At 39.9% G+C, this 14,638-nt stretch overlaps 2 protein-coding genes and 1 pseudogene across 3 annotated transcripts in view; 1 reads left to right on the top strand and 2 right to left on the bottom strand.

Annotated features, from left to right (window-relative positions):
* Positions 1-14,638, bottom strand: part of Prpf40b (pre-mRNA processing factor 40 homolog B) — a 108,083-nt gene that overhangs the window by 53,023 nt on the left and 40,422 nt on the right. Inside the window, exon 2 of one of the 2 annotated variants that reach the window (XM_048802677.1) lies at positions 561-691. The exons of the other annotated variant lie outside the window; for it this stretch is intronic. The gene's annotated coding sequence lies outside the window, so the exon portion shown is untranslated. The remainder of the gene's footprint in view (positions 1-560; positions 692-14,638) is intronic. 2 annotated transcript variants of the gene reach the window in all.
* Positions 1,579-3,384, bottom strand: LOC125616662 (annotated as a pseudogene).
* The window catches only part of Fam186b (family with sequence similarity 186 member B), a 29,168-nt gene continuing 25,845 nt past the window's right edge, over positions 11,316-14,638 (top strand). The window contains 3 exon segments of the mRNA XM_015493316.2: positions 11,316-11,411; positions 12,200-12,425; positions 13,445-13,627. Coding sequence (XP_015348802.2) covers positions 11,316-11,411; positions 12,200-12,425; positions 13,445-13,627 — 505 coding nt within the window.

Here is a 14,638-nt window from a genome sequence, read left to right as displayed (position 1 = left end):
GCCCCCAGGAGGCGGGGCGTGCCTGCCCCCCGCCTCTGACTGACAGCCCGGCGGACTCTGGGCTCCGCGGAGCAACTATAAGCTAGGTTCCCGCCGCCAGCGCTTTTCAGCTACTCTTACCTCCAAACCTGCCTACAGCACCACGTCGCCTGAGGCGGTATCCCCCGGCCTTCACCACCCCGCGGGCGCTCAAGGACCAGAGGATGAACCGAAGCATTCGTTCCAATATATAGGACACTTTAAACTTTTGTTATTTTTGCACTTTTAAATTAATTAACCCACGAACTATTTACTGAGCGCACCTTTTTCAGGCACTAAACATACAGTAGTTTGACATTAAAACAAAACAAAAAAATGTTTAATGATAAATCCCCCAAATCCCTGCCCTTATGGGCTGTACACGTGCTTTTCACTTGACCCTGAAGTTACTTACGGAATCTGGAAGCTACTTTTGAATTCATAAAGTGGTGAACTCAAAGAGAGCGGGGACCTGATCTTTTATAGGAATTAAAAATGTGAAATACGTATTACGCAAATAAAAGACTTGTAACCCCAAACACCTTTGGAAGGCTCTGCGAATTCTCCAGGAAAGAGGATATTTCAGGTCGGTCATTAGGCGCATGAACTCCAGTTTGGAAGCCACCTTCTAAAGCCAAGCAGTGGTTCTCGGGCCTCAAGTTGTGTAGATAGGCTGCAAGGACACGAAATTATTGATAGTTGAGATATACTTTTTAAATTACCTTCTATAAGTCCTTGCACAGAAGGTGCTTCTTGCTACGGACAAGTCTTCGAGGGAATTCCAGTCCTTTGATCTCTCTGGGCTTGGTCTCCAAAGACATTTGGGCGCGGTAGTCCACGACGGTAATCCGCGCGACTGGAGAGGCTGAGGCAATAGGATCACAGGCTAGCCTGGGCAAATTAGCGAGCGACCCTGCCTCAAAATAGTGTAATAATCTAAAAAGGGCTGGGGGTCTAGCTCGGTAATAAAGTGCCCCTGTTCGATCCCCAGCACCACCCCCCCACACACAAAATGACAGCTAAGGTTGCTGCTGCCCTAGTCTCTCCACCCTGCCCCAACTCGTAGAGGTGACAAGGATGGGAAGTGGTCCTGGTTTCAGGGCCTGCACCAGCTTCTTGGTTGGATACCTGCCTCTCAGAGGACGTTGCTGATGACCTGGGCCTAAGGAGTAGCCAGTTGGCAGCTGTTTGCAAAGAGAGGCATGAGCACAAGCTCGGGTGTCCATAAGGTCTCTCTATGAGGCTCTCTCAATGCAGTACAGCGCCAAGAGCACAAAGGGGCCAGGCAAGAACATTTTCTAGTGTAGAATTCTGGAGAGTTCAAAAATTCTCATTTAGAACCTGGTCTGCCAGGACCTTATGAAGGTATATTTTTGTAAAGTTAGCAATTTAAAACATATTTAATAATTTTGAAATATTTAGTATGTAGCTAGGCATGGTGTCACATGTCTGTAATCCCAGCAACTGGGAGACTGAGGCAGGAGGATTGCAAGTTCAAGGCCAACTTTAGCAACTTAGTGAGACCCTGTCTCAAAATTTTAAAAAAGGGCTGAGAGTGTAGTTCAGTAGTACAGAACCTCTGAGTTCAATCCCCAGTACCAAAAACAAACAAAACAAAACCAAAAGAAAGAAAGAAATAGTGTGATAGTGTGTGAGTCATTTATAGTCTTGCCTCATAGTCTTGTCTCAGCCTCCACAAATAACATGGGCAGGGCAGATTTGAGAATTTAGTTCTTTTGCCATCATCTGCCATCTGCCAAATTTAATTCTATAATAATTTTTTGTTAGTTCAATCTTCAGATCTTACAACACTATGACTACTTATGCTATTAAGAGTTGAGTCAGGTAAACAACTAAAACTTCCTTTCCTGCAAAAAATTTTATTTTTCCTGGAATTAATCATTATCTTGTGTTTTCATTCTTTTTTAATGATTAATAGAAGATTTATGTAAACAAGAAAACATTAGTTATCATTGCCAGACTTAATATATTAAATGTTCAGTGTAATTTCCCTTCCCAGATAAGTTTTTTCCTTCCTATCCTATTAGTTTTGAAAACATAATACCAGAAAAAGAGAGGTCCAATTCCAATCAGAGCACCTAAGAGTAAGTTCTTGGGAGTGGGTCTGAAATTCAGATAGATATTTGCTGATCTTGCATAGGTCCAGTGAATTAAGGCAGGATCTTCCATGACCTTTCTGTGGTTAGGGTCATGGTTCTGAATGAAGCAGATAATCCTGTTTAAAGCCAGGCTTTTATGGCCAACCACTGGGTTTGAGTCTTCCTGGTTTCCAGAGAAACTAGGCTGGGTCCAGAGTAGGGGGCAGAGTGGCCAGGTGTGACACGTTATACTTTGGGAATGACATCTTGGAACCCTGGTGCCTATCTTGTGTTTTTATTTGCTTAATTTTCTATGTATTTATTACAAGATTTGCTTCAACTCTTCCCACAAGAGTTTGTCTGCATCTCTTCTCAGAATAGCAGGATTCAGTAGATATTCTACACATTTCATCATCTGTTTTTTTTTTTAAATTAGAGCATTATATTTATACACAGTAATTGGGTTCATTTTGACAAAAATCAAACATGCATGAAATTTGATTTACTACATTTCTGTTCCCATTCCACTCCTCCTTTCCCTTCCCTCCTGACTCTCCCTAATTCTCCTTCCTCTTCTGATCTTCCTTTCGCTCTTATTTTGTTAAATTAATTCTGCATTTCCTTCCCTTTCTTGTCCCTCATCCCTCCTGATCTCCTTCAATTCCACTGATATTTCCCATATTTTTATGATAACCAATCCCTTCCCCACGACTTTTCTCCCTTATTTTGCTCTAGCTTCCACATATGAGAGCAAACATTTGACCCTTAATTTTCTGAGTCTGGCTTATTTCACTTACAGATGTTCTCCATTCCATCTTTAATTGCAAATGCCATAATTTCATTCATTTTTATGGTTGAGTAAAACTCCATTGTTTTTTGTGTGTATTACGCTTTCTTAATCCATCTATTATGGGCATCTGGGCTGGTCCATAATTTGGCTATTGTGAACTGTTCTGCTAAAAACATCGATGTGGCGACATCACTATAGTATACCGATTTTAGTCTTTTTGGATAAATTCCAAGGAATGGGATAGCTGTGTCATATGGTGGTTCTACTCTCTAGTTTTCTGAGGACTCTCCATACTGCTTTCCAGAGTGGTTGTACTAATTTAAAGTTCCACCCACAATGAGTATACTATTTTCCCCACATCGTCACCAACATTTATTTTTATTTGTGTTCTTGATAATTGCCCTTCTGACTAGAGGGAGATGAAATCTTAGTATAGATTTGATTAGCATTTCCCTCATTGCTAGAGATGTTGAACTTTTTTTTTTTTTTTCCTTTTGCACTGGAGATTGAACCCAGGGGTACTTCACCCTGAGCCACATCCCCAGACCATCCCACCTCACCCCCACCCTTTTTTGTTTGAGACAGGATCTCACTAAGTTGCTTAGAGCCTCACTAAGTTTCTGAGGCTGGCCTAAAACTTGCAATCCTACTGCCTCGGCCTTCTGAGTCACTGGGAATACAGATGTGCATCATTGCACCTGACTAGAGATGTTGAACATTTTTTCATATATCCGTTGGCTACCTGTGTTTCTTCTGAGAAATATCTGTTTAGTTTTTTTGCCCATGTATTGATTGGGTTGTTTTAAGCATTTTAAATTCTTTATATTTTCTGAATATTAATCCCCTTTCAGAGGAGGAGCTGGAAAAGATTTTTTCCCATTTTGTCCATTTTATCTTCTTGAAGCAATCTCTGCTGGAGTCTTCTGACAAGCTCCAATCTTTATCCCTAACCCTTGCTGCATATCTGGAAACCAGGCATCTTCTTTCCCATTCTCTTGGCCACTTTTTTTTTTTGACACTGTGCTTTGTTGGGTCTTTTATTTTCTATATTCCTTGTCTTTTTCTTTCTTTCTGGATTTACTACCCCTGCCCCCGATTTCTTTCTCAGTCCTAAAGATCAAACTCAGGGTTTCCCTCATGCTAGGCAAGTGCTCTACTACTGAGCTACAGCCCCAGCCAGGCAGTAGACTTGAGTTATCCCATTGATGATTTTCTCCCTTCCATCTTCTCTGTTCTTTTTTAGAACTCCTATGATTTGATGATGAACCTGCCGGGCTTGTCCTTATAATTTATATTTTTTCTCTCCAATTTTCCATGTTTTTTATGTTTCTGGGAGAATCCATCCACTTTATTTCCTTCTATTGATTTTTTTCATATTTTAAAGATTTTTATTGCTCTCACTTTATTTTTATTCTCCAAATATTTCTTTTTGCAGCATCTTATTTTGTTTCAGGTTACAATAGCTTATCTTGTCTTGAAATATATTACTGGAAGCTTTGTTCAATTTTTCTTCTTTCTGCATAATCTCTGTTTGCTCCAAATTTCTTTTTCTGTGGGTTTGGTCTCTGTCTTCCATATTATGTTCTTTTCTTAGAATTCTTATAATCATTGGTTGTCTGCTCACACTTAAGGATAGGCTACCAAGAAGAGGATTGGAAGTGTATCCCCCCCCCCCAATGCACTCAAGTACACATGTGGGTTTGTTGATCATGAACTGCTCTGCACAGTGATCTGGCTGGGAACCTCTGATGGTAGTACCTGTTCTTTCCTCTCAGAGGGTCAGACAGTGGAAACTGCTAAATCTCTGGTCTGGCACAACCAATCCCTTTTGCCATGCAGTTGCCCTGCTAGCTTTAGCATCTCTTCTCTGGTCTGAGTAATTGCTCATCCAATTGGTTTCCATTTTTCCTAAAATTGTGCTCTTGTCTCCTTTCCTGTCCTTAGTGGATTTATTCCTTTAAATATATTTGTGATAGTTTTAGTGGGCTTCCAGTAAAACAAATTTAGATGCATGTGTTCAACCTACCATTTTTACCCATAAATCTTAAATATAGTCTGTTTTTAAATAGCAGTTTAAAAATACTCACATATATATGTTCTATAAATCAAATTTCTGGGTTCACCAAAATAGGCTTCTTGACATTGAATGACTTTATAATACAAAGATGTCATGAAGTTTAACTTTTAAATATTTACTAATAAGATACTATATTTATTTATTTTAATAAGGTTAGCAAAAAGGTTTATTTGAAAAAGGTTCAGCATAAAGGTTTATTTGAAAAAGGTTTATTTGGTCACTATTTTTTAAAGTTTGTGACCATCTCTCCTGGGCTAGTGACCACCCAAGTGTAGTCTCTGAACTGTGATGAAGGCGTTGCAGCTGGCCACAGAGCTGCCCATAGGGAGAAGGGCTCAGAAAGACTAATGTCTGGAAAATGAAGCAAGAGTATGAAAAAGACTTGCCACACAAGAGAGAAAATATTTACTTTTTATTTGTACACAATAAATTTATTTTGTTTATTTATTTTTATGTGGTGCTGAGGATGGAACCCAGGACCTCTCACATGCTAGATGAGTGCTCTACGGCTGAGCCACAACCCCAGCCCCTAGTTTACTTCTTTGCTCCCTTCAGTGAATTCCTCACTTTTTACCCCTTGCACAACTCTCTACCCACAATCCTTCCACAGTCTTAGGCATATAAAACACTGCTTTTTTGTGTGTATGTGTTGGTATTGGGGGATTGAACCCAGGGGTGCTACACTGAACTACATCATCAAACCTTTTTATGTTTTATTTTGAGACAGGGCCTAGCTAAGTTGCCTGGGCTGGTCTTAAACATACGATCCTCCTGCCTCAGACTCTCAAGTAGCTAGGAGGAGAGGCATGATCCTAGCTACTTAGAGTCTGCACCCAGAAATGTTGCATTTTTAAAAATCAGTTTTATTGAGGTATAATTTAACTATAATAAAATGAATTAATTTTAAGTGTACAGTACAATGAATATTCAAAAATATGTATTGTGATTATAACCATAATCATGACATAAAACATTTCCCTCATTCAAAAACTTTCTTTGGGCCCTTTTGTAGTCAGTCTCCTCTTGTCTTATCCAGCTCCTGGCATCTGTTGATGTGTTTTCTCCACTATCTTCTTTCTAGAATTTCATGTAAGTGAAAACATAGAGTTTGTAGGGCTTGTGTCTGGCTTCCTTCACTTAGTACATATAATTATTTTGAGATTTTCCATGTTACGGCATTTGAGTAGTAGGTCATTGTTTGTTAGTATGAAGTAGTACATTTTATTGCATAGACATACTGCAGTTTGTTTCTTTATTCACCAATTGGTGAATAAACAGTTTGGGTTATTATAAATAGAGCCACTTATAAATATTTTATATAGGTATTTGTTTTGATTTATTTTAGTAAATACTTAGGAATGGGATTGCTAGGCTATTTGGTAGTATGTATTTAACATTTTTTTAATAAAAATTGTCACATTGGCCAGTCATGATGGTACATGCCTGTAATCCCAATGAGTCAGGAGGCTGACAGAAGAATTGCAAGTTTCAGGGCAGCATAAGCAACTTAGCAAGGCCCTTCATGACTTGGTGTTATCTTGACTCTAAATAAAAAATAAAAAAAGGATGGGGCTGTAGTTCAGTGGCAAAAGGCTCCTGGATTCCATTGCCAGTTCCAAAAATCAAAACAAGAAAAAAAAAAAAAAAGAAAGAAAGAACTACCATACTATTTTCCAAAGTGGTAGTACTATTTTACATTCCCACCTGCAATATGAGTTTTTCACTTTCCCAATATCCTTCAAAACATTTTGGTATCTTCATGTTCTTTATCATCTAACTCATCCTTATCAGAGTTGGTATCTTGTGTTTTTAACTTGCGCTACCCTAATGCATTAGTGATGTTGAGAATCATTTCATATGTGCAGTTATCATTTGTATATCTTCTTTAATGATATGGTACTTTTAAATTTTTTTTAGTTGTAGATGGACAGCATACCTTCATTTTATTTATTTTTTATTATTATTATTTTTAATATTTTTAGTTGTAGGTGGACACTATTTTTTTTTATTTATTTTTATGTGGTGTTGAGGATGGAACTCAGTGCTTCATACATGATAGGTAAGCGCTCTACCACTGAGCCACAACCCCAGCCCATTATTTGTTTATTTTTATATGGTACTGAGGATTGAACCCAGTGCCTCACATGTGCTAAGCAAGTGCTCTGCCATTGAGCTACAGCCCCAGCCCTGACTTAGTACTATTTATTCAATTCTTCTACCATTTTAAAAACAGTGTTATTTGTCTTGTCTCTGAATTGTAATAGTTCTTTACATATTTTGAATACAAGTCCTTTATCAAATATATGTTAGGCAAATAATTTTTTCCAGTTAGTGGCTTTTAATTCCATTTCTTTTATGTCTCTGTGGGAGATATTGGTCTGTAGTACTTTCTTCTTAGAATGTTTTTCTCTAGTTTTGGTATCAAGGTAATGCTAACATCATAACATGATTTGAAAAGTGTTCCCTTGCTGTAGTCCAGCTGGGCTGCCTAAGTCCGGCTGGGCAAAATAACCGAGAGGTGACAAGCAACTTGAAGGTTGAAGCAGGAACTACTTTATTGCAATTGAACTCAGCAGGAACTGAGAACTCAAAGTAGTGGGCACCCAAGGTAGCAGGAGTCCCCTCTCTGCCGTACTGCAGAGGTACATATACCCAACTAATTACACACAGCTTGACTTAATTGACATCATCTAGACACAGCAGTCAGTCATTAAGGAATCCTCATCATCTTAATGGCTCGCTGGCGTTGGCTCAGAAACCACTCCTCCTAGCATACTGCCAGGCGCCATCTTAACTTGATTGTGGCCCTCATCATTCCCTACTATTAAATTTTATGGAAGAGTTAATTTAGAGCTGGATTATTTTTTTCTTCAGTGTTCTGTACAATTTATAAGCCATCTGGGGATAGAGCTTTCTTTGAGGGAAAGTTTTTTTTATTACAACCCCAATTTCTTTAGTATATTTAGGGCTATCCAGGTTTCTTCTTTCATCTTAATGAATTTGGATTTGTTATAACTTTCAATGAATTTGTCCATTTCATCTCTGCAACTTCATGGGCATAATACCTTTTAATAATACTCCCTTATTATTCTCATTGTAGAATCTATAGTGATGTTCCATCTTTTTCATGATATTGGCACTATAATTCATGTCTTCTCTCAAGAGATCCTCTAGCCTCCTCCTGAGTAACTGGCACTAGAGGTAAATGAATTTCTTTTTCTTATCTTTTTCTGTACTGGGGATTAAACCCAGGGCCTCACACCTGCTAGGCAAGTGTTCTACCATGGAGCTATATACCCAGTCCATTTTATTTGATTTTGAAACAGGTTCTGGCTAAGTTACCCAGACTAGCCTCAATTTTGTGATCCTCCTGTCTTAGCCTTCTGAGTAGCTGGGATTATAGATGTATACCACCATGCCTGGCTCTTTTCCCCAGTCTTTTTAACTTTTAATCTATGTGTCTCTTTCTATTTAAAATGTATTTAAATCAGGTACCATGGCACACACCTGTAATCCCAGCTACTTGGGAAGCTGAGGCAGGAGAATCACAAATTCAAGGCCAGCCTGGACAACTCACCAAGACCCTGTCTCAAAATAAGAAATGAAAAGGGCTGGGGTTGGGATTGTGGCTCAGCGGTGGAGTGCTTGCCTAGCATGGGCGGGACCCGGGTTCGATCCTCAGCACCACATAAAAATAAAGGCATTGTGTTGTGTCCTTCTACACCTAAAAAATAAATATTCACAAAAAAGAAATGAAAAGGGCTGGGAATGTAGCTCAGTGGCAAAGTGCCTTGGGTTTAGTCCACAACGCCATAAAAGAAAAGAAGAGAAAAAAGGGGGAAACAGTGTGTTTTGTGTAGATAGCGTGGATCTTAGGGTTTTCTTAATTGAGCCTTATAATACCTGTATTTTAATTATTTGTTTAGGTCATTTACACTTAATCTAATTATCAGTATGGTTGAGTTTAAGAGAAAATAGGGAGGGAGGTAAGGAGGTAAAGCCCCAGATTGGGAGTCAGGAAACCAGGTTGGAGTCCCAACTCTCTACTTCCCAACTCTGTAACTAGATAAATCTTATAACCTCTCTGAGCTTTAGCTGGCTTGTATGTGTTTGTGGGGATAAATAAGTTATGTGGGGCTGGGAATGTTAGCTCAGTTGTAGAACACTTTCCTAGAATGCACAAGGCCCTGGATTTAATCCTCAGCACCACAAAAGAGAGAGGGAAAGAAGAAAATGAAGGAGGAGGTGGAGGAGGAAGAGGAAGGAAAAGCAGGAAGAGAAGAAAAGTCAGGCAGGCTGGAAACAGAAGTAAGTTATTGGTAAACCACAACATGCTCTGAAATCATAAGGGATTAAAGAACCACCCAGGACCCAATGTGTAGATAGATAGTATCCATAATCCAGGTGCAGGTACCTTAAAGACAGACTAGGTCTTACACATTTCTGTTATCTCCAGAATTTGGCCCTAAACACAGCACATGGCATGTTACCAAGGGTAAATGTTTGTTGAATGAATGAGCCAATGAAAGAATTAACTTTGAATAAACAAATGAATGATAGAAGGTGAAAGACAGGTATCAGGTAACAAGTGACTAAGTGGCCATGAAATACTGAAAAATGTACTTACAATGTTTAATTTCTTATCTATTAAATAATAATATCTTTAGTAGCAAGGAAGAATTATTTGCTGTATACATGTTTGCATTTACATATTCAGTGATTCATTCATTCAATAAGTGTTTAGTAAGTACCTACTATGTGCCAGGTACAGTTCTAGGTCCTGGGCATAAAATGATGGTCATATATTTAAAAAAGATCTCTGGCCATGATTATCACTTTCAGTAACTAAAAGTGTTAATTGAGCCTTGATCCTCAGGGAAAATGCAAACATATTCCCATTTGGTTATTTACTGGTTCTAATTTTTAAAAATTTAAAAAGCTGTCTTTGCAGGGTGGGGTTGTGGCTCAGTGTAGAGCACTTGCCTAGCATATGTGGAGCACTGGGTTCCATTCTCAGCACTGCATATAAATAAATAAAATAAAGGTCCATTGACAACTAAAAAACACTAAAAAAATAAAGGAGAAAATGGTCATTTTGGTTCACAGTTTTTAAGCTCCAGTCCATGACTAGGGAGCCCTGTTGCTTCTGGTGGGGTGCTAGATGGCAATGATTAAGTATGTGGTGATGGAGTAAAAGCACTTACATCATGAGTCAGGCAACAAGAAGTATGGGGTCCCACAATCTCCTCCCAGGGCTCACCTCCAGGGACCTAAAGACCTCCCCACAGAGCCTGCCTCCCAAAGGTTCTACAACTTTCCAATAGTGCCCACTTAGGGACCAAGTCTTTCACATATGGACCTTTGGGGGACATTTAAGACCCAAACTATAGCAGAAAGTAATTATTTCTAATTGTTTTTTCCTATTTTTAGTCATTAGTAGTTTGGGAGCAGAACGTTTAATGGTTTTTTTAAAGAAACATGTTGCCAGATGTGGTAGTGCATGCCTGTAATCCCAGCAGCTCGGGAGTCAGAGACAGGAGGATTGCAAGTTTGAGGCCAGTCTCAGAAACTTAGCAAGACCCTGTCTCGGAATTTTAAAAAAGGAGGAGGGGGATGTAATTCCTTAGTGGTAAAGCACCTCTGTGTTTACCACTGTACAGAAGGAAGGAAGGAAAGAAGGAAGGGAGAAAAAAGAAAGAAAAGCAACCGGTCATGTAAATATAATACTAGATAATAGATAAAAAGCTAGATAACCAAGCAGACAGATGACAGGAAGTTTAATTTGTGTGTATGCACATGGTACTAGATATCAAATTTAGGGCCTTATTCATGCTAGGCAAATGCTCTACCATTGACCTATTCCTGGCCCTTTCTTTCAAATTTATTTTGAGAAAGAGTCTCACTGAATTGCCTAGGCTGGCTCGAATTTGTGATTCTCCTGTTTCAGCCTCCTCACTAGCTGGGATTATAGGTGTGTAAACTTGCATCCAGTTTAATTTATTTTTAATTTTTGCATTCTTTTTTATTTTTTATTTTAATGTGTTAATGCAGAATGCATTACAATTCATATTACACATATAGAGCACAATTTTCATATCTCTGGTTATACACCAGTTTAATCTTTTAATTCTTTAAATCAAACTGATGATGTCACCAAGGAAAAGCAGATCAGTTGGAACCTGGTGTCTGGCAGTTACCAGAGGATCTGTGGCTGGGCAGAGGGTACCCAAGAGCCAACCTGGGACCTTTAACTGCCAAAACAATCAACATTGTATGTCCAGGACTGTGTACCAGAGACCCAAGACATCTTAGAACTGAAGAGTTATCCAGAATGGAAAAGGACAATTCCCCACAGTTGGTGACTCCTGCATCAGTAAAAGCCATCATCTCAAGGACTGAGGCTGCCCAGCTAACTCGGGCTCAGGAGGTAATCCATGAGATGAGGGAAACACCTTTCTACTGGGCTCTGATTAGAGACTGGGGACTAACCCCACGTGTAAACAAAATCCCAGGAATACTCAGCAACCTGGGTTGCAGACAGATTAATTCAAAATACCCACATCCTATACTTAGCCTCTGCTAGGTAGGCTGGGATCAACCACCCCAATGAGGCAGGGATTGGACTGGGAAGGGAGCAGCCCACAGGCAAATGGGCAGAAAGCTCCAGGATAGCCCATAGTGGGGGTCCTATGAAGGCAGGAAGGCAGGAGGAGTGCTCCAGAATTCTTGATTTAGGGTTTGTTTGCCAAGGGCAAACTGCCAGAATACTCAAGATTGAGTGTTGGAAATACTTAGGGATAATGACCTAAGGTTCTAAACACCCTTTATATGAGACTGTGGCATATTTTTTTTTTATTTGAGGCTCTGATCCTGAGGGTTTCTTGGGGCCTCAAGGGTGAGGAGATATGTACAGACGTACAGGCCCCAACAAGTTCTGATATTCTGAAGACATTTTTGATATATATTTTTAGTATTACTGACCTTAATAATCAAAATGATAATAAGAGCTAATGCTCTTACTGTGCCAGGTACTATTCTAAGCACTTTACAAATACTAATTTATTTAATTCTTACAAAAACCCTGTGACATAAGTACTATATTGATCTCTACTTTACAAAAAAACAAAACAAAACAAACAAACAAACCCTGAGCTCCAGTCATCTGAATCCAAAGTCTACACTCATAAGCACTACAATCTGCTGTCTCCTATATAGGATATTTCTACCCAACTTTCAGACATCTTGGACAATGTCAATTTTGTTATCAACCGCTTCCAGGAAGAATTAGGATATGACTTAAAAGAAAAGGTGAAATCTCATGAGATAGAGCAAAAGGGCAAGAAGAGATTTATACTGCTGGAAAAAATTGCCTCCTTCTCCAAAGATGCCAAAATGAAAGAGAAGCACCTGTATGAAATTCTCCGCTGGTTGGGTGACTGGGGTGAGTCTGTGGGCTGGGTAACTACTAGGGTGGATTACTTCTTCCTAGCCCCTGGTCCCTGCTGGCTGAGTCTCCTTCTTTTTCTACCTATATCAGCATTTGCTGGGAGGGGTGTGTGGGTGGTGGATGCAGAGACAGCATAAAGGACACATTTTTAACACCCCTTCCCCATAGAAACATTCCACCACTCATGTAACCTCCAATTCTCAGACAAGCAAACATGTAATTGTTCAAAACATAATAGATCATACATTAGCTGAACATGTGATGAATCCTAAGTCACAGATCCATCATGACATCTCATTTTTTTGGGGGCGGGGGGCAGGATAGAAAATGAATTCAAACCCATACTAGCTATTTTATAGAGAAGAATGAAGTGACTCTTACTGCATATACACTGACGCTAGACATAAGCAACTTACCCAACCATTTGGACACAGGATACATACAGACCTGAAACCAGGCGCTACTCCCTCCCCCTCATTCAAATCAGAGTCATCTAATCACAGGACCTGTGTGCAGTGAGGTTTGCTAGATGTTGCAGTGTTGGGAGAAAAATGATATGGAGATGCACCCTAGCTACCTCACACTACTGTTTCCAGGGAACTCTCAATTCAGTGATCTTTCAGCTGCTCTCAAGAACTAACAGAGTTAGTTGTTGACTCCACTTAATTCATTTAATTGTTCAGATGTTGGCCTAGGCAATGGACATAAAGCAATAAAAAGACACCTCCCTGGCCTCAAAGTACAACAATAATATGTAATGTTTATTGTGTATTTGTACATGACAGACCTCATGTTAACAATCTCACATGCATTACTCATTTAAACCTCACTCAATCCTTCTACAGAAGGAAACTGAGGCTTAGGGAACTAAGTGACAAGGCAATATCACACAGCTAGTACAAGGTGAAACCAATGCAACCTCAAAAGTTGCTGCAACCCCTAAGTTACAGGGCTGCTTAGAGCTCCCTCAAGGACAGGATGTCCTCAGCCTGCACAACTTACTCCTTGTCCAGGTGACAGTCTGACCTATGAGATCAGGAACAGGAAGAGTGAGGAAGAACAGGAATCTCTGGATGAATGGATTGAGGTGATGGAGAAAGTGTTACCTCTCTCTCTCACTGCTACCAAAGGAGGCATCCAGTCTCTCATTTCCCTTTGCTCCACTCTCATTGAAGAACAAAAGAAAAGGGCACAAAGTAGGTTCCTGGAGCACCTGGGAGGGGAGCTGGGTGGGGATGGGCTGGATGACATCTCAGAAGAAAAAGACCCAGGCTGGGTCTACAGATGTAGGTCTCTCTGACCTTCCTCCTTAACAAAAGTGCAAAAGACTTAACAAAAGTGCAGAAGGGGTGGGGGGGCGGGAGGGAGCGCTGGATTCAATTTGAGCACTGAGCAGTTCTGAGCTGTCCCTCAGGTTAGAGATAGGAGTGAGGTGGAAACAGGTGGTTCCTTGTCTGGGGAACAAGTTTTGAAGGCCAGGAAGGCTAGAGTTTGTAGCCAGAGTCTGAAGAACATCCTTTCTTCACTTCAAACCTAGCTGCTGAGCCAGAAAATTCAGTGAGGCTCAGCTGGAGGCCCCTCTGGAGCCTTCCTGACTGTACCTGCTCCCAAGGTGGTGAGTTGACAACACAGATAAACCTTAGAATCTTACTCTTGTTGACATTATAAGTGACCTAATATTATCTAACTCATGCGTTTTATAGATGAGGACACTGACACCCAGAGAAGGGACCACAAGAAAGCTAATGGCAAAGCTGGGCGCCACACTTAGGTGAGTCTTACTTCAAGAGCATGGGCTTTGAAGTCAGACAGACTTGAGTGTAAATCCCATCTCTGCCAATTTCTGGTTGTATGACTTTGGGAAAATTACTTCATCTGTCTGAGCCTGTTCCCTCATATATAAAATGAGAAGGATACTGCCAACTTGCAGGGTTAGGAGAGACTTCCACATATGTGAGAAAGCTGATATCATGCTTTGAACATGCTTGGGACTTAATAAACAATACCTAACATTAGCATTCCTATTGATTCTTATGGACCGGTACATTATCCATAAGAAAGGTCCACAGTTGCAGGGAGGGAAAAGACAAGGAAAAATGGATTTTTCCTACAGTCTTTACCATCCTGTCTTGAAATATATTTTTTTATAAACCTGTTTCCTTGCTAGAGCATAAACTCTTAAACAGCAAAGCAAAGGCTGTGTCTCT

Source organism: Marmota marmota, unplaced genomic scaffold (genome assembly GCF_001458135.2).
Source record: "Marmota marmota marmota unplaced genomic scaffold, marMar, whole genome shotgun sequence".
Lineage (NCBI taxonomy): Eukaryota > Metazoa > Chordata > Mammalia > Rodentia > Sciuridae > Marmota > Marmota marmota.
Note: the sequence above shows the minus strand (reverse complement) of the source record. Positions and strands in the feature narration are given on the sequence as shown.